Below are 18116 nucleotides of genomic sequence, written 5' to 3' on the forward strand. Positions count from 1 at the left end.
GTTTGGAGGGGATATGGGCCGGGTGCTGGCAGGTGGGACTAGATTGGATTCGGATATCTGGTCGGCATGGACGGGTTGGACTGAAGGGTCTATTTCCATGCTGCACATCTCTATGACATATCACAGACAGAGAGACAGACAGACACCATTCTGAAGAAGGGTCATTGGACTCAAACTTTCTGTCCAAAGGTATTGCCAGACATGTTGAGTTTCTCCAGCAATTTCTATATTTGAAACAAGCAAATGCGTTATGGTTGAAGTAAAATATGTTAGGGGAATATGGTTCAATAGCATCATTCTACGAGTTTCGATGCCATGTCAGTTGTCCTCTTCAAAAATCTTCTGATCTCCTTATTTTGAGGTCCTTTCAGTTCTTTGCTGAAGACACAGGATAGTGTTGGTGCATTAATTGTTCAAGTTTTCCATCATTGGTTTGTGGCAACAACTGAGAGTGACTGGTGGAAGAGAACAGATACCTGTTTTTTATTTCTTAGTTACTTCATTGCAGAGAGAGAGATGCTGGCTTTTTAGAATCTGGAGGTTAATGCTCCCGTATTGTTTGTATGCATGCTGACCATGTGCCCAGTAACCAAACAGAATGTTGCTATCATGTTGATGACTCATGGCCCACACAACTGGTCCACGGGAGCATCTCGCCAAGATTATCACTAAGCCACCAAACTTTAAACAATTCATTGTTTGCAGCAAACTAACATGCCTTCAGGACAACATTGACCAACACCACACAATCCTGCCGTGGGAATCTCTGCAGGACATATTCTCAAGGCTACTACCATCTTACGTGGGAACACTGCCCACCACATACACAGCAACATTCAATGTCGCCTATCTCATACCCTGCAAGCACGATGCTCCGAGGCATGGTGGTGAATCATGCAGTCGCTGTGACAATGGATGAATGGACATTGCGCAACAATTGCCAGACAGGGATGTTGTCGCCCAGTCAAGGATCACTTCAGTAATCAAGGACATTCAGCCTCCGATTTTCAAGTAAGTGTCATCCAAGGCAGCTTTCAAGATGCACAACAACGCAGAATCGGCGAGCAGAACCTGATGGCCAACTTCTGTTTCCATGAAGTCAGCTTCAACCATGATCTGGGGTTCATGTCGCACTACATGTGACCCCACCACACTGTTCTGTATCTGTAAAATCCTCCTTACTGTTCTGTTTTGACACCATCATCTTAATAAATTATTATGATCTCTCTACCTTATTCAGCTTGTACAGTTTTGGATTACTTATTACTTTGGTTAGACCCCCAGCATACAACTGTTATACCCATCATTATTCCAGTCATTTGGGTTATCTGCAGCACCTCCTTATTTTTAATTTTTTTTATCTGTTGGACTATAACTTGGTGTCACGTGACTTCTGACATTGATATTAAGAGAAACAGGATGACTTATGCATTTGTTACAGTGAAGATGACAAAAACAGGATCCACTGTGAAACAAGTTTGAGGTCAAGAAAAGAACAAAGTATTGCAGGTCATGGTTTGACATTGAGATTGAGATACATTATAGGATGATCATGGTAAAAGTAGAATCAAACGTTTCATACCTAGGGTTATTTGGTTCCACATATAGGTTGAGTATGATGGAAGTTTCTAGATTCAATCAAAGATAATGTAGTGTTCTGAGCTGACGATACCTGAGACCCTCTGAATCTGAGGGGTGTGAATTCAAGTCCCACTCTAGGACCAGAGAACATACTAACACTCAATGCTGAGGGAATGCTATACTTTTGAGGTTGCTGTGTTTCTGATTAAATATTATAAAGTCTGTGCTCTCAGGTGGATGTCAAACCTTCCATAACAATATTTTGAAAAGAAGCAAGAGTGGGTTAACCTTGATGTCCTGGGTAATATTTGTCTCTCAACTGGGCTCATTAAAACACTATTACCTTGCTATTTGTGAGGCCTTGCACTATGTAAATTGGGAGTGTGTTTCCTGTGTTACAGCAGTGACTATAATTTAAAAGAACTTCATTGGCTTTAAAATATTTTAAGATGTGTGGTTGTTATGAAACGTTCTATGTAAGCACAAGTCTCTTTTAAACTTTTGTTCTAAGAATGAATAATTTCAATGTAGAATTTAAATGATTTCAGAGGGTTATCTTAATGTATCTCAAAACTGGCAGCAAAAAAAACCTGCCAAACCCTGACTCGTAAAATGTTACAAGTAGAAACCTTGCTACAGAGATTGTACACGATTGTAGGAAAAGGAAAACCCCATGTGGTTTACAGGGACAGAGTGGGGGAAGTGGGTCTGAGTGAAATGCTCTTCGGAGGGTCAGTGCCGACCCGATGGACCGAATGACCTTTCTGTGCACTGTAGGGATTCTATGATTCTAAGGAATAGTACTAATGTAAGAAATTAATTTTCCTCATTTCATGTATCATTATATTCTTAACAGAAAAAAAATCACAGTCACAGTTCGGTTCAGACTGTGCCGCAGAGATTGGCAGGAGTAAAGATTTGGGTGTCCCACTGCGATAGTGGCTATCCATGGGAGAGAGATAGAAGGTAAGTTGTTGAATCCATGTGAAAATGACTGAACAATACGCTGTGTATGTTATTTTTGTCACTAGAGGGTACTCTCGAACCAGTCAGCTCAATGACACCTTCAAATGTTTGGATACAATAAAGATGGAGGGCTCTTGTGGAGTAATGCTAGTGTTCCTATCTCTGTGCCAGAAGGCTGGGTTCAGGACCTGTCTGCAACAGAGGTGTGTCCAAAAAAAATCTGAACTGGATGATTTAATTAAAAATCTACAGTAGCTATGGCGTTACTGCTCATCAAAGTTGGCTGGAGACTTGTGATCAAATAACCACAATATACAGAGGAACCTCAATTATCCGAATGAGATGGGCGGGCACTATTTCATTTGGATAATTGATTATTCAGTTAATTGATTTCTTCTGGTGTTCGGAGTTTTTTGGGAACTCTGCTCCCCGTTCAGGAGACGAGGCAAAAGCATACCGTGCGCGAGACCCTGTCTCCCATCCACTCACACCCCACCACTCCCCAACCCATCTGCTCCCACCCCACCCCCCCCTGCTGTCCCCCAATGCCATCCAACACCGACCCCTGCCCTCCCCAACCCCATCTGCTCCCACCCCTCCCTAACTCTGTCCGCTTTCACCCCGTCCCTCCACCCGATATTCTTCCAAGGTCTTAGCTGCCTGGACCTTATGTACGCTTCCCTTTCCCTCTTGGCTAGTCGCACGATTCCTCCTGTCATCCATGGTTCACGAATCTTGCCTTTCCTATCCCTTGTTTTCGAAGGGACATGCCTATCCTGCACTATCTTCAACCTATCTTTGAAAGCCTCCCACATATCAGATGTGGATTTTCCTTCAAATAGCTGTGTCCAATCCACATTTCCCAGCTCCTGCCTGATTTTGATTTAATTGGCCTCGGCCCAGTTTAGTACTCGTCCCTTAGGACCACTCTGATCTTTGTCTACGAGTATTCTAAAACTTACAGAATTGTGGTTAGTATTCCCAAAGAAATCCCCCACTGCAATTTATACCACCTGGCCTGGCTCATTCCCTAACTTTTTTATTTCAAAAAATATACTTTATTCATAAAATATTTTGATGATCTGTACAATTGGTCATGCCATACATCCATAAACATTCCATTTCTTGGTATACAGAGACAGAGTAATCATTCATATATACAGGTCTGTACGATTCCATATTTAGCTGAGGCATCAGCAGAGCCCAAATGACTGCGTGGGCCCCCTGTTCTTCGTTAGGCAGGCAGATGTTGCACGGTGGTCTTTCCCCACCGCGCCTTGGTGGCAGCTGCCCCAAGCTTCAGCGCGTCCCTCAACGCATAGTCCTGGACCTTGGAATGTGCCAGTCTGCAACACTCAGTCGGGGTCAACTCCTTCAGCTGGAAGATCAACAGGTTTCGGACCACCCAGAGAGCAGGTTCAATATAGCCCCTTCCCTTGTCGGACTATTAATACTGCTCCAGAAAACTTGCCTGGATGCTCCTTACAAATTCTGCCCCATCCAGATCTCTGACACGAAGTATATCCCAATCAATGTTAGGTATATTAAAATCTCCCATCACCACCACCCTGTTGCCTCTATGTCTTTCATAATCTGTTTATCTATTTGTTCTTCTGCTTCACATTCCCGGTTGGGAGGCCTGTAATATAGCCCCACCAATGTAACTACACCTTCTTATTTCTCAGCTCCACCCATAATGCCTCACTGCTCAAGGCTTCCATAGTGGTGGGTATTCATCACAATGTGATGTTAATTTGTTCATTGGATGTGAGCATCTCTGCTTAGGCCACTATTACTTGCATTTCCCGAATTGCCCATACAGCAGTTTGGAGTCAACCACATTTCTACAGGTCTGGAGTTACTGTGGGCCAGCTGGGTAAGGATGTCATATTTCCTTCCCTAAAGGACAGTCACAAGCCAGATGGGTTTTCAAGACAATCCCTTTAATGCAGATTTTATTGAATTCAAATTCATTATCTGCCAAGGTGAGATTCAAAGAACATTGGCCTGATATTCAGAATTACTATCTCTGCATTAATGGTGCTGGAAGAGCACAGCAGTTCAGGCATCATCCAAGGAGCAGCGAAATTGACGTTTTGGGCAAAAGTCCTGTGGTGACATTACCACTATGCCACTACCTCCTCTTGTGATGGAGGGAAAGTCATTGATGTAACAGTTGAAGGTATTTGGGCACAGAGACTATCCTAATGAACTCCTACAAAGATGTGACTGAGATGATTGGCCTCCAACCACCACAAGCTGGGAATCCTTTGTACTGGGAATGCCTCCTAACATGGAGAATTTATCCCTTGATTCTATTGACTCCAGTTTGACTGGGGCTCCTTGATGCCATATTCAGTCAGTTGCAGCTTTGTTGTCAAGAACCTTCCTTTGTTGAGTTCAACTTCTTGTTTGGACCAAGGATCTAATGAGGTCAGGAGCTTTGTGATGCTGGAAGAACCCAAGCCTAGCTTGAGTGTACAGATTATAGTTGAGTGAATGCTTCTTGTAGCACTGTCCCCATCAATGTTTGCCATCACTTTGCTGATGATCAGTAGTAGACTGCATTTGCATCTATCTCCACAATTGTTTACTCCTTACCCCCTCCCCCAAACCTATCTTCTGCATTTAAACAACATTTTCCGAGCTACCATCAGTTCTGATGAAGGGTCACTGGGCCCAAAACATTAACTCAGATTTCTCTCCACAGATGCTGCCAGACTTGCGGAGCTTTCCCGGCAATTTCTGTTCTTGTTATTACATTTGTGTCATTTATTCAAGAATTCCCAGAACCTCCCATTGAGTTTAAAGCAGGGAAGCAGAGGACCTAGCAATGATTTTCCTCACTGTATAAGAAATGTTTCAGGATGCTACTGTGTGGGAGGCAGAGGAGAAATAGTCAATAGGAAAGTGGGAAAAGAGTTCATGGAAGCTTCTGAAGTGGCAGTTAAATGTTCAGTGGAGAATTGGGGAAACTTATGGATAACTAGAAAGGACTCCCAACTTTAGCCATTTGCTGCATTTCTCCAAAGCTTTCGTTGACATTACAGTCAGAGTTGAGGACAGCAGTTTGGTGTTTTCAAGCAAGTGTGGTTTTCATTGGTTGTAATTTCAAGTTATTCATGTCAGTGATAAATCTACAATAACAGCACCACCACATGACTCTTACTGATCTGGGTGGCTAATTTCAGAGGGTGTGTTGGTTGCAGGCTATAGAAAAAGTTATTGAAGAGGCCATTCAGCTGCATTGTTGCAAATGTACTCAGTGATCTAGGAAACTAAAGCCCTCCCTCCTGCCCTTACTTTTAAACCGTACACTCATCTGCTCTATCTGCCTATTCCGATATTCAGTAGTATATAAAACCAGAAGTAATCCAGAGATTACTGCCTTTGAGGTCCTGCTTTTCAATCTCTTCCTCGTCGCAGGACCTCATCCCTTGTTCTACCTATGTTGTTTTTCCCAATGTTAACTATTGCCTGTTTGCCTTGCAGTGATTTAGCCACACCCTTGATCTGGAGTTACATCTGTGACCACAAAATAACCAGTCTGAACCATAGCCTATTGAATCTATTTCCACGATTGGTCTTCCTGTCTTTCTGTTCTAGTGTTATGCAGCTTGGCTCTGGCTGTACTCCAGAGGAACCATCATTCTTACTGTTTTCCAACACAGAAAGACTGTTCTTTATTGAGATACATTCTAAAATGGGATTAGGCCAAATTTTTAGATTAGATTTTTTTTTAGATTAGATTACTTACAGTGTGGAAACAGGCCCTTCAGCCCAACAAGTCCACACCGACCCACCGAAGCGCAACCCACCCATACCCCTACATTTACCCCTTACCTATCACTACGGGCAATTTAGCATGGCCAATTCACCTGACCCGCACATCTTTGGACTGTGGGAGGAAACCGGAGCACCCGGAGGAAACCCATGCAGACACGGGGAGAACGTGCAAACTCCACACAGTCAGTCGCCTGAGTCGGGAATTGAACCCGGGTCTCAGGCGCTGTGAGGCAGCAGTGCTAACCACTGTGCCACCGTACCGCCCACAACTGCTGGTAGGGACTAGATTAGGTTCGGATATCTGGTCAGCATGGACGAGTTGGACCGAAGAGTCTGTTTCTGTGCTGAACATCTCTGTGACTCACCTCATGATTTCCCTGTCTCAAGCTGAGATAGACAGATTTCTAATCAGTAAGGAAATCAGGGGTTATGGAATTAGAGCAGGAAAGTGGAGTTGAAGATTATCAGATGAGCCATGGTCTGACTGAATGGCAGAGCAGATATGATGGCTGAATGGCCTACTCCATGTCTTATGGTCTCCCTCCCTTCTTCTGACTGGAGGTCATGCTTTCCTTCTCTGACTGCACTTGCTTACACTGTAGCATGACCACATCTAAAGATATGCCAACCCTCAGGTTTGCTGTGCCTCCAGCCAACATTGGAAACTCTGAAACCTGCCATCCAGGAGCATCTTAGACCACCCACACACTGCAGCTGTGCAACACACAGGGCTAAGCCTTTGGATAAAATACTCTTTCCTTCAATTTAAGCCAAGTGGAAAATTACATCGGTTACTTTGTTTGAAAAAAGGAAAAGCTAGAACATGTATTAATGCAGCTTTAAAGAGAGAAAACAACTTAGTCACTGCCTGTCAGTCAGCTCTCTGAATGATGTCACTTTTGTCAGTCTTCTCAAATTCTGATTTGGAGATGCTGGTGTTGGACTGGGGTATACAAAGTTAAAAATCACACAACGCCAGGTTATAATCCAACAGGTTTATTTGGAAGCACCAAAAGCTTTTGAAAGCTAGTGCTTCCAAATAAACCTGTTGCACTACAACCTGGTGTTGTGTGATTTTTAATTTCTCAAATTCTGGCAGAGTTTCTGTTGGACTAACTGCTGCTCCCTACTGGTTTAATCTGGGCCAGGAACCTCAGGCTTTTCCAACAAACTTTTTTATAGCAAACATCTCATCTGGTAGGGGAGAAAAGCATCAAGAAAGGGACAAGAATGAGATTTTAAGATTATAAAAAGCAGAATGCTTTCTCAAACCACTGATAGCCTGCTCACAATTTATCAAACTGGGAAACCCTCATTGTTTTGGCATTGAGTTTGCAAGGTTTTTCATGACAGAGTGAGCAGGATCCGCCCCAATTGAAAAATTTTATTGGATGCTGGCAAGACTGATTAGGTTGGGATATCTGGTCAACATGGACGAGTTGGACTGAAGGGTCTGTTTCTGTGCTGTACATCTCTATGACTCTATTAGACTAGCATTTGTTATCCTTAACTGCCCTTGAAATTTAGTGGTTTGTTGGACCATTTCACTGTTAAACATTAACCCTAATTGCTCTGGGTGTGGTGTTGCATGTTGGCTTGACTGGGTAAGAATTGCAGATTTTCTGTGCTAAAGGGCATTAGTGAACCAAATAGCCATTTGCAACAGCCAATGCTAGTTGTCACAGTCACCATCGTGAGACTAGCTTTAAGGTTCCAGATTTATTAATTGAATTCAAATTCTAATATTCACTGTGGTGGCATTTAAACTCAGATCCTGAGAATTACTACTCTGGATGACTGTACCACTGCACCATTTCTTCCCCATAAGATTCCTTTCATAAGTCAGGTTAGTTGGTCAACTATCCAAAAGTGCCTGCAGTATTAGACATTGTCTCGGCTCAACTACTGGGATTATCACAGCTGCCCTGGTGGTTTATCCAGTTCCTAATGCATCATTCCAAAGAAAGCTCATGCACATGCTTAAACTACAGAGCATTGATTTTCAAAGCTGAGATTAATCTCAGTGGTTCACATTTTAAAAAATGAAAAAGTATCAGTTCAAGTGAATGCAACTTGACTGGTCTGAGAGGAAGAAGAAGGGGATGAAAGTGACAAAGAAAATGCTGAAGAGAAAAAGTGCATTTGAAAGTCAGAGTGAGCTGTCAGATAAATGCAGCTGATTAGTGATGATTGCCGTTTGTCCTGAAGTAACTTCACCTCAGCAAAATCCAGGCCTGACTCGCAGTTGGCCAGTGTCTTTTTATAAATATCTTGAGATCTTAAATCCATATTGGGGAGAGATTAAAGTACCTGATTGGCCATAGCCAAGCTTAGCTCTCGCTTAAATTAGCTTAAATGCTCAGAGGACTGACAAACATACCTCAGCATTTGTGTACTCGTGCAGACACTTCGCAGCAAGAGCTAGAATGGGAAACTCACAAGGCACCACTGTGGATGACCTACAGGCCGTGGAGCTTCACCACTGGTACAAGAAGTTTATGGTTGAATGCCCATCCGGACAGCTGACCCTGCATGAGTTCAAACAATTCTTTGGCCTTAAGGGATTGAACCAAGAAGCTAATGCCTACATTGAACAGATGTTTAAGACTTTTGATATGAATAAGGTAAGGAAAGGGGAAATTAATTTAATAACTTTACCTAATGGAAAGTATATCAAGTAGTGGAGGCAATTTGAGAATTGGAATGTGGTGGTTGGATGATGGAAGGAAATGAGGTGAGATTGGGAAATAGAGGGATGGCGTAAGATGAGTAATGGAGAAATAATTTGAGATGGGTGATTCAGAAGGAGCATGGTAAACAGACCATTACATGCATGGTACATTGAATAATAAGCGATCAGTGAAATTGATGGTGAGATGTATATGTACAGAGGTTCGCTGACATTGTTACAGATTGAGTTAAATGTCTGGTGAAGTGAGATTAATCATAGCGGCCATCAAGTGATGGCAGTAGTGAGATATCTATAAAAAGAGAGTGGTTATTGTTGTGAGGTGGTGTATAATTATCTGCTGTGCACAAAATTATAATTGCATTAGGAGTGGTTCACAGTAGCTTCATTCAACTGATTCAAGGGATGAGAATGGGTGAGGAGTGAGGACTAGACACTCCAACAGCTTTTAACCATTCTGGGCAAAGTCCTAGAGAACCAAGGCATTTCTTCTCACCAGTCTGCCTCTGCTTTATCCATTGTCTTAAGAGGAAAATTTGGGCCGGTTAGAAGACTGAGCGTTGATCTGATTGAAAGATATGAACTCCTGAAGTGCCTGAACCTGGTAAATGCTGAAATGATGCTTTCCCTTACAGGAGAGGCTAGAACCAGGGGACACAGTTTAAAAATACAAGATTATCTGTCAGGCATAAGTAGTTGCTCTCCCTCAGAGAGTCGTGCGTCTGTGGAACTCACTTCACCAGAGATTAGTGGAAACACGTCATTGAGTTTTTTAAGGAAGAGGTATTTAGATTCTAAACTAAAAAGGGAATCACAGGGTCTTGAGCTGCCAAGGTTTGGGGTGCAGTGGTAGGCAGGAGAATGGAGTTGAGGCCAAAGTCAAATTAACCACATCCTTGCTGTGTGCTAGGGTAGGCCAGAGAGACCTCTGATTGATAAATTCTTGATGTCACAAGGAATTAAGGGCTACGGGGAGAATGCTGGTAAGTGGAATTGAAATGCCCATCAGCCATGATTGAATGGCGGAGTGGACTCGATGGGCCGAATGGCCTTACTTCCACTCCTATGTCTTATGGTCTTATGATGGGGACACCCTGGGAACATTGGCAACAAGGACAACTTCAACAACAGTTATCAAATTAGCTGTGCAGTGATGACAGAGCTTTCAGTAAAACATTGACAAGGATCGAAATGGTCATGTTGACAACTGGAATTCTGCAATGAAGGATGATGGCATGTTGTATTCTGCATATTCACACCATTAATTGTGTTCTTTCCAGCACCAACAACAGGTATATAATAAAGAATATGCTGGCTGCAAAGATTTCGATAATTGAACAATCAAAATTCTAGGCATTTGAAATACGGTTTATCTACTGAGCTGGGATTGAATTGTCACAGTGAAGGTTTTGAAGATTGTGCGTTGCTGGCTGGTTGTAGGCTGTGGGTGGGACTTGCAAATGTGCACGGTGACGGTGAAAGGTGTCCATCCAAGAACATTCCCACCATGTGCTTGCTCAGGCCACAGAAATGTTGGTGGAGTCTCACCCGCCTTCAGGTAGACAGGTGGAAAATCCCTCTCCCCACTCCAATAGTTTCCATTGATTCCATCATCAAAGTTACTCTGACATTCTTAACCAAAAGCAAACAAGTTATCTCCCCTGGTTTCAGAAAGATTTCAGAGAAAAGTAACTGGTAGTTTAAAAAAGCCACCAAGGGACTTAAAATAAAGCAATGCATATACCTTGAAAGTGGAACCAAGTGGTGAAGAAGGCACTTGTCAAGCTTGCTTTCATTGGTCAGAATATTGAGTATCGGAGTTGGGATGTCATGTTGCTGCTGTACAGGACATAGGTGAGGCCACTTCCAGAAAACTGCATACAATTTTGGTCACCCTTCTGTAGGGAGAATGTTATTCGAGAAGGTGCAGAAGGAATTTACAAAGATGTAACAAGGACCCATGGGCTTAAGTTAAATGGAGAGACTGAACAGGCTGAGGCTTTTTTCCCTGGAGCATCAGAGGCTGAGGGGTGACCTTATAGAGGTTTATAAAATCATGAGGAGTATGGATAGAGTGAATAGGTCTTTTTCTTCACGTGATGGGAGTCCAAAACTAGAGGGCATAGTGTTAAGGTGAGAGGAAAAAGATTTGAAAAGGACCTGAGGGTTAACTTATTCACGCAGAGGGTGATGCGTGTGTGAACCAGCTACCAGGGAAGTGGTGCAATTACAACATTTAAAAGTTAAAAATCACACAATGCCAGGTTACAGTCCATCAGGTTTATTTGGGATAATTTGGAGATGCCGGTGTTAGACTGGGATAGACAAAGTTAAAAATCACACAATGTCAGGTTATAGTCCAACAGGTTCCAAGTAATAATGGTGAATTTGCACCTACTTTTGCATTATTATCATTTACATTGTTAATGCTCTGCACTCATATCACAGTCAACATATTTCAAAATTGCTCTCTGAATTTGTAGAGTATAACAACAACTTATATTTGAATAGCAGCTTTAATGTTGTAAAACATCCGAAGGTGTTTCAAAGGAATGCTGAAAAGCAAATTTGGACAATTTGTGTGAGCTTTTCATTCTCAGGATTGGTAGTTTGAGTTGGGAAATTATCAACTAAGCAATTCTACCTTGTTTTTAATAGATCCATTAGTCCCAGTTTTCACTCTGGAAAGGCAAGGATAAAGCCAGGTGAATCCGCCCCCCAGGGGTGGGCAAGTATAGAGGTAGGTCTGAGGAGAAAGGCCTTGGTTCTCTGATTTTTATGAGAAGTTGTTGAAGTGTTTAGTCCTCACTCTGCACCCACCCTCATGCTCCCTCAGATCTCCATGACACATCTATGCCAATCAGTTCCTTACCATGAAACCCATTTGATGCTTTTAAATGGCCTGTACTTCCTTCTTTTTCTTATGTTCCCACAACCAAACATTGAACATTAGCACTTCTGGAGTCGTTGGAAGAGCACTGAAGGTGTCACCAAGGACCCATTTCTGAAGCCACTTTCCCTGAACTTTAGCAAGAGTCAGTGTAAGGGCAGTGTATCTGACCACTTTCTGTTTGCTGATTGCAGGATGGGTACATTGACTTCATGGAGTATGTGGCTGCCCTTAGCTTAGTCCTCCGAGGTAAAATGGAGCAGAAATTGCGCTGGTATTTCAAGCTGTATGATGTGGATGGCAATGGCTGTATTGACAGACACGAACTGCTTAACATCATTAAGGTAAGAATCAACTGATATTGAGGAGAAAACTTTCATCTGAACAAATTCCATTATTAACACTCCAGGAGGCAGTGAGAATGACTAATTCCTGCTCCTCTAATGTGAACTAACAAGTGGATTGTGTAGAGTATACATCATAGAAATTGACTTCTGATGAAGAGTCACCAGACTCGGAATGTAGACACTACTTTCTTCTCACAGATGCTGACAGACATGCTGAGTTTAGCCAACAATCTCTGTTTTTGTTTCATAGAAGCTGACCATTGGGCCCAGTGAACCTATGTTGAGATTTCTACTCCAGAAATGTCTTCTCATTCCATCTCAGCCTTTCCATGTTTTCTGCTATTCCTTTTCCAATCATATACTTGCTAGTTTCTTGTTGAAAGTGTCTAAGCTATTTGCCTCATTTAATTCATGGGATATCAACTTCTTACCACTCACTGAATAAAGACAATACCCTTTATTTCCCGATTGGATTACTGATCATGTTGTAGTTATTGCTCCTTATTCCTTCTCTTTGGGAATTCATTTTCATCTAAAGTCACAGTAGAGACTGATAGAGCTATCTTCCATCCATAAAGCTGGAGATATTGTACCAGCTTGGCACAGCTGATAACACTTTTCCTCTCAGTTTGAGGTTGTAGGTTAAAACCCCAGTCCAGGTCATAAACAAGGTTGAGACTCCAGTGCTGCAGTCAGGGAATGTTGGATTGTCAGGCGTGCTGCTATCAGGAGAAAATACATTTAAATTGAGGTCTTCTCTCCTTGATCTGGTGATCATGAATAATCTCAGATCTCCATTGGAAAAAATGGGGACCTGAGAACAGTCCATGTGTCCTAACCAACACCATGTCTCAACCATTTGGTGATTTGAGATTCCTGGTGCGGAACAGCTACCACATTTGCCTACGTAATAAAATCATTGCTCTGAGAAAAGTAACTCATTGTGTGAAGCACTTTAAGATATTTTTGGCAATTGTAACGTGCTATATGAATGGCAACACTGTATTATTATAGTTTCCCAGATAAAGCAGTTAATACTGAAGCAAATGACACCATTAATGAAACAAAAACAGAAGTTGTTGGAAAAGCTCAACAGGTCTGGCAGCATCTGCGAAGAGAAATCAGAGTTTCGGGTCCACTGACCCTTCCTCAGAACTGATGCGTGAAAGGAAAAGTTTCTTGTTAGCGAGGCGAATGAACCAGAGGATCAAGTAGAACTGCGGAGTGGTGCAGCCCTAAGCCAGTGTGATGTGATGCTGTTGGAGAGGGAGGTCGAGAGTGTGCATGTGATGCTGCATGGCAGTGACTGTGGATCTCAGGATACAATGAGCAGCTGTCTATGGACCGTTGAACATCACGGAGATACCTGTGATTCAAAGCTCAACCTTCAGTTGGAATCTACTCGGGATGAGTCTGAGCTTGAGGCAGCCACTGAGGAATGTGATATGGCTGTGGAAACGAGTTTTAGCAAATACCTGGTCAAACGCCAGGAGTGACAGTGAAACTAATGTCGGTGGACAAGAAAAAAAGATTGGAATGGAAATTCCATTGGAGAGAGGACCAGAACTTCTTCAAGGTGGGCATGCTTAGAAGAGATATGGCAGTGAGATAAATACTAAATATAAACTCGACTAACTGCAGACACTGTAAATCAGAAACAAAAGCAGAAATTGCCAGAAAAGTCAGCATGACTTGGATGAATATCTGGCTGACACTGAGCTAAGTGTTAAATAGATTTGGAAGCAATGTGATTATGTGTAATGGTTCCTGAAACACAGCAATACAACAAACAAGTCAAACAAGGGGACACAGAGGAATGTCGATAAGATAGGGATATTTGATTTCTTTCTGAGGACCAGATTAATGCTTTTCTTTAGGAGCTAAGAATAAGGAAACTCCATTATAAAAATCCAGAAAAAGAACTGATTTGCTGGGCTGGTGGGGTGAATGGTGTTTCTCATTTCATGCTTGGGTTATATCAATTAATAGTCATTCCTGATGAAGGGCTCTGGCTCGAAACGTCGAATTTCCTGTTCCTTGGATGCTGCCTAACCTGCTGTGCTTTAACCAGCAACACATTTTCAGTTTATATCAATTAATAAGCCTTTGAGAATGTACATCTCCTTGACTGGTGAAAGATAATTATAGAAATTGCAACAGGGCGGTTGTTTTTCTAGTCAATCATGAATATATTAGTGCCAAATCTTCCATTAGAACTGTCCACTTTAACTCCACTCCCTACCTATCCCAAATTTTATTTACTTTTCAAATCTTTGTCTAATTCCTTTCAACTAGTATTATAGATTCTGCTTTAACATTCACTTGTGACAAAACAAGCCATGATCTAATTAGTCTTGTATGTAAACATTTCTTCCAACTCCACCCTTCATTCCTTCAGCCATAATTCTCAGTCTATGGCCCATATTATTTTCCAATCACCGCAAGCAATCTTTCACTATTGACCCCTTGGGACCTTTCTCAAAGCCCTCAATTAAGCAAATTCCCACTGGTTTGCCCATACACCTTAACTATCTTTGTTTCAGTGAGGAAACTTCAACTTTCAAGTCTTTTTTAAATGACTATAATCTCTCGCTTCTGGTATATCTGTCACTTAATACCATGTCAGTGGTTCTGCTTTGTAATATTATCATTTTTATTCCCAGGCTATCCGTGCCATTAACGGTTGTGAACAGGACATGTCGGCAGAAGAGTTCACAAACCGTGTCTTTGACAATATTGATATTAATGGAGATGGTGAGTAATTTTTCTGTTCTTTGTTTGCATCCTTTCCTTGTCCTTTCTTGAATTCAGAGCCACATTGCTTGGAATTCCACCAACACTGAACGTCCCTGCTTTCCCCAACATCTTTTCATGCGTTAGCATGGGGTCATGATGTTCAGCCTAGTTACTTGATTGCTAGAGGTATTGCAATGAGCCTGATCCAGTTATTCACCCGAAAGCTGCAGATGGCATTGACGATAGTGATCAGAACTTGGAACCAGGGCACTGACACTCATTTCAGAAGGCTACACAGCACTGAAGATATCACCCAGCTGGCAGAAATGAAACATTTGCAAAACAAGCAACTGGCTCTGCAAACCGACCAACACCTCCCAATAATTTCAGCATTTCTCTCTCTACCCCAGCTGAGATCACTCAACCTGTGAAGTTGTAAGAGGCTAACCACAGGACTGCGTGGTGTAGCCCCTGCTGCTGGGCTAATAGTTCCCTAGTTTAACTCCCACCTCCTCCAGCCGTATGGAACAATGCCTCTAAGCAGGTCGATTAGAAAATGTCGAAGAGTCCAACCTGAGGACTCTTGTGGTACAGTGATAGAGACCCTACCTCTGATCTAGGAGGCACAGATTCGAGTTCCACCTGCTCCAGTGTGTCATAACATTGCGGGACAGGTTGATTTGAAAATAAAGGAGTCCAACCTGAGGAGGGCCATTCTGCTGCAATGATAATGTCTTTCTCTCTGGACCAGAAAGTCTAGGTTCAAGTCCCTCCTCTTCCAGAGGTGAGTCATACATGTCTGAACTGGTTGATTAAAAATATCTCAGAATCCGACCTGATTCAGGTGGCTTGTAGATACAGCCCCATGCAATCAGAGCAGTCCACTCCCTTTATCCTTCATCTACTGTAGGTGGCTGTACCTACAGCTTCCTGGGCCAAATGGTTTAGAAAGCCCTCATAAACTACCTCAGTCTGGGCACATCCTTCTTCTTTGTCATTATTCATATCTTTGGCAAGGCAAATCTGAACTCATTGAAGTCCTTTGAAAAACGTCACTACATTGAAGCTATTGTGCCAAAGGAACAAGTGATCCTTCCTTTTTTTTTATTGATGGTAATGATTAAGAGAGGAAATTGGCCAGGACATTGAAAAACAACTTACTTTGTCCTGGTAATCGCAATGAGTCCAACTTCATCAATGGTGGCTGTCTCATCTCTGAGTCAGAAGAACACAGATGTTTAAAGCACAGAAAGAGACCATTTTTCTGCTCTGGCTCTCTGAATGAGTAAATCACTCATTGCCATTCCTGGGCCTTCTCACCACAACCCTGCACATTCTTCCTTTTCGTACAACAATCTAATTCTCTTTTGCATATTTCAAATGTAAGTTTCTTCAACACTCAGAAAGTGAGCTCTGCTATGTAAAGAGCTTTGGTACACACGTTGCCTTTGCTTACATAGCAGTTGTTTTAAAACCATGCCCGCTCATTTTCAATTGTGAGTGAAATTCCTACCGCAATGATGACCACAAAAAAGTTAAGGTTGATACTTCAGTGCACTGCTGCAGGAGTGCTGCACTATCAGAGGTTCTGTCTTTTAGATGAGATGTTTAACAAAGGTCCTGTTTGTAATCTTGAGTGAGATGAAACAGATCCTATCCACACACTACTTCACAAAAAAGGCTTGGGATTTCACCCAGTGTCATGGACAACGTTTATGCTTCTACCAAATTCAAATGAACATGTTATGGGAGCATGCTGTGTATAAATGGGCTGCAATGTTTCGTACATTCCAACAGTGACTACAACTCATAAGCACTTCACTGGCTAGAAATGCTTTGGGACAACTTGGGATTTTGAAATGCAATTTATATACATGTAAACAAATTTTAATTGTTTGTACAACTTAAATCACCTCTTTCCTCCCAGTGTGTCTGCACCTTTCATTATCTGAAGACCTGAATTATTTTCCCTTTCACTATGTTTTGTTTGCAGGGGAACTTTCACTTGAAGAGTTTGTTGAAGGAGCCAAGAAAGACAAAGAGTTTTGTGACGTGATGATGAATAGTCTAGACCTCACTCATATTGTTACAATGATTCATAATCGAAGACACAGTGTGTAAAAGGGAGGAAGTGGACAGAATTTCAGACGAACATTAATTAAAACCCAGAAACTATTTTTCCTTGTGTACAGATAACACACACACACACACACACACACACACACACAGTCTCACAGAATCATACTTGAACTTTGCTATTAAACATAATTGGGCTTGGAATAAAAACTACTTATTCCAGCATGGCTAAGATGATTATTCTTCAATAATGGAAACCATTCTGTTAATCTACTGCAAAGCTTCAATCTGAAAGGAAGAACCTGAGTACAGCTTACAATGTGACTCAAGTATTGTGGGAATAGCTTCACAGGAAGCCCTGGCTTGGAGCGACAGCTCTGCTGGCTGACAATTAGAAACAGTGACTCCATCTTTGACCGTCTGTAACAAGATGGAATGACAGATCGTTGTAGAACTGGAGCTCAGTCAGAGCTATTGAAAAATTCTAATGATCTTGGAATAGATGGATATATATTTTCTGTGAATAATGTTTCAACTCAACACTGTCGTGCATGAATGACCTCTGATTTTGTAAAACTGCTTTCCCCTTAATTCCTAACATGACCATACAGTAGTACCTACCCTAAACCTACCTTATCCCAATTTAAAGAGTGAAGGAAAGACCCATTTATCAGTATGTCACTTTATTTCTGTAAAGCGAAGGACTTAATGTGCAGAATTGATTATGTTTTAAGAAAATACTTTATGTGATTAAAATATTTTTCTTAATTCTGATAGAGTGGATGGATTTTCACAATGTTTAGCAAATGCAATGTCACCACTGCAATACATCTACGAGTTAGTTCATTGACACCTCATGCAAACCCAAGTTGCACTATGTGAAATAATAATGAGTGAAAAGTAATGCTCACTGCTCCTAACTGTACCCTGTCTTTCAGGCCACATGGGTGGGAAATCAGCCTTAAAAACATGTCAGCATTTGATTTTTGAGTAGCTCTGAATTCAACATATTTCACAAAAATAACACAGACTTTTTTTATTCACC

The 18116-nt window shown here is 41.9% G+C and overlaps 1 protein-coding gene across 1 annotated transcript; it reads left to right on the top strand.

Annotated features, from left to right (window-relative positions):
* Positions 1 to 8759: 8759 nt before the first annotated feature.
* On the top strand, positions 8760 to 17205 carry guca1a (guanylate cyclase activator 1A). Its single transcript, XM_060843131.1, has 4 exons — positions 8760 to 8957; positions 12107 to 12256; positions 14923 to 15013; positions 16989 to 17205. Exons 1-4 carry the CDS (start codon positions 8760 to 8762, stop codon positions 17114 to 17116), a joined length of 567 nt encoding a protein of 188 aa, XP_060699114.1. The 3' UTR covers positions 17117 to 17205.
* The last annotated feature ends 911 nt before the right edge of the window (positions 17206 to 18116 follow it).

The sequence above is a fragment of the Hemiscyllium ocellatum genome, chromosome 23, assembly GCF_020745735.1.
Source record: "Hemiscyllium ocellatum isolate sHemOce1 chromosome 23, sHemOce1.pat.X.cur, whole genome shotgun sequence".
NCBI lineage: Eukaryota > Metazoa > Chordata > Chondrichthyes > Orectolobiformes > Hemiscylliidae > Hemiscyllium > Hemiscyllium ocellatum.

Excerpts from the sequence above, each read along its gene's own strand:
- guca1a (XM_060843131.1), top strand. The coding sequence starts at position 8,760 with ATGGGAAACTCACAAGGCACCACTGTGGATGACCTACAGGCCGTGGAG. Across the intron at positions 8,958-12,106 it reads AGACTTTTGATATGAATAAG|GATGGGTACATTGACTTCAT; the intron begins GTAAGGAAAGGG and ends TGCTGATTGCAG. Across the intron at positions 15,014-16,988 it reads TATTGATATTAATGGAGATG|GGGAACTTTCACTTGAAGAG; the intron begins GTGAGTAATTTT and ends TTTTGTTTGCAG.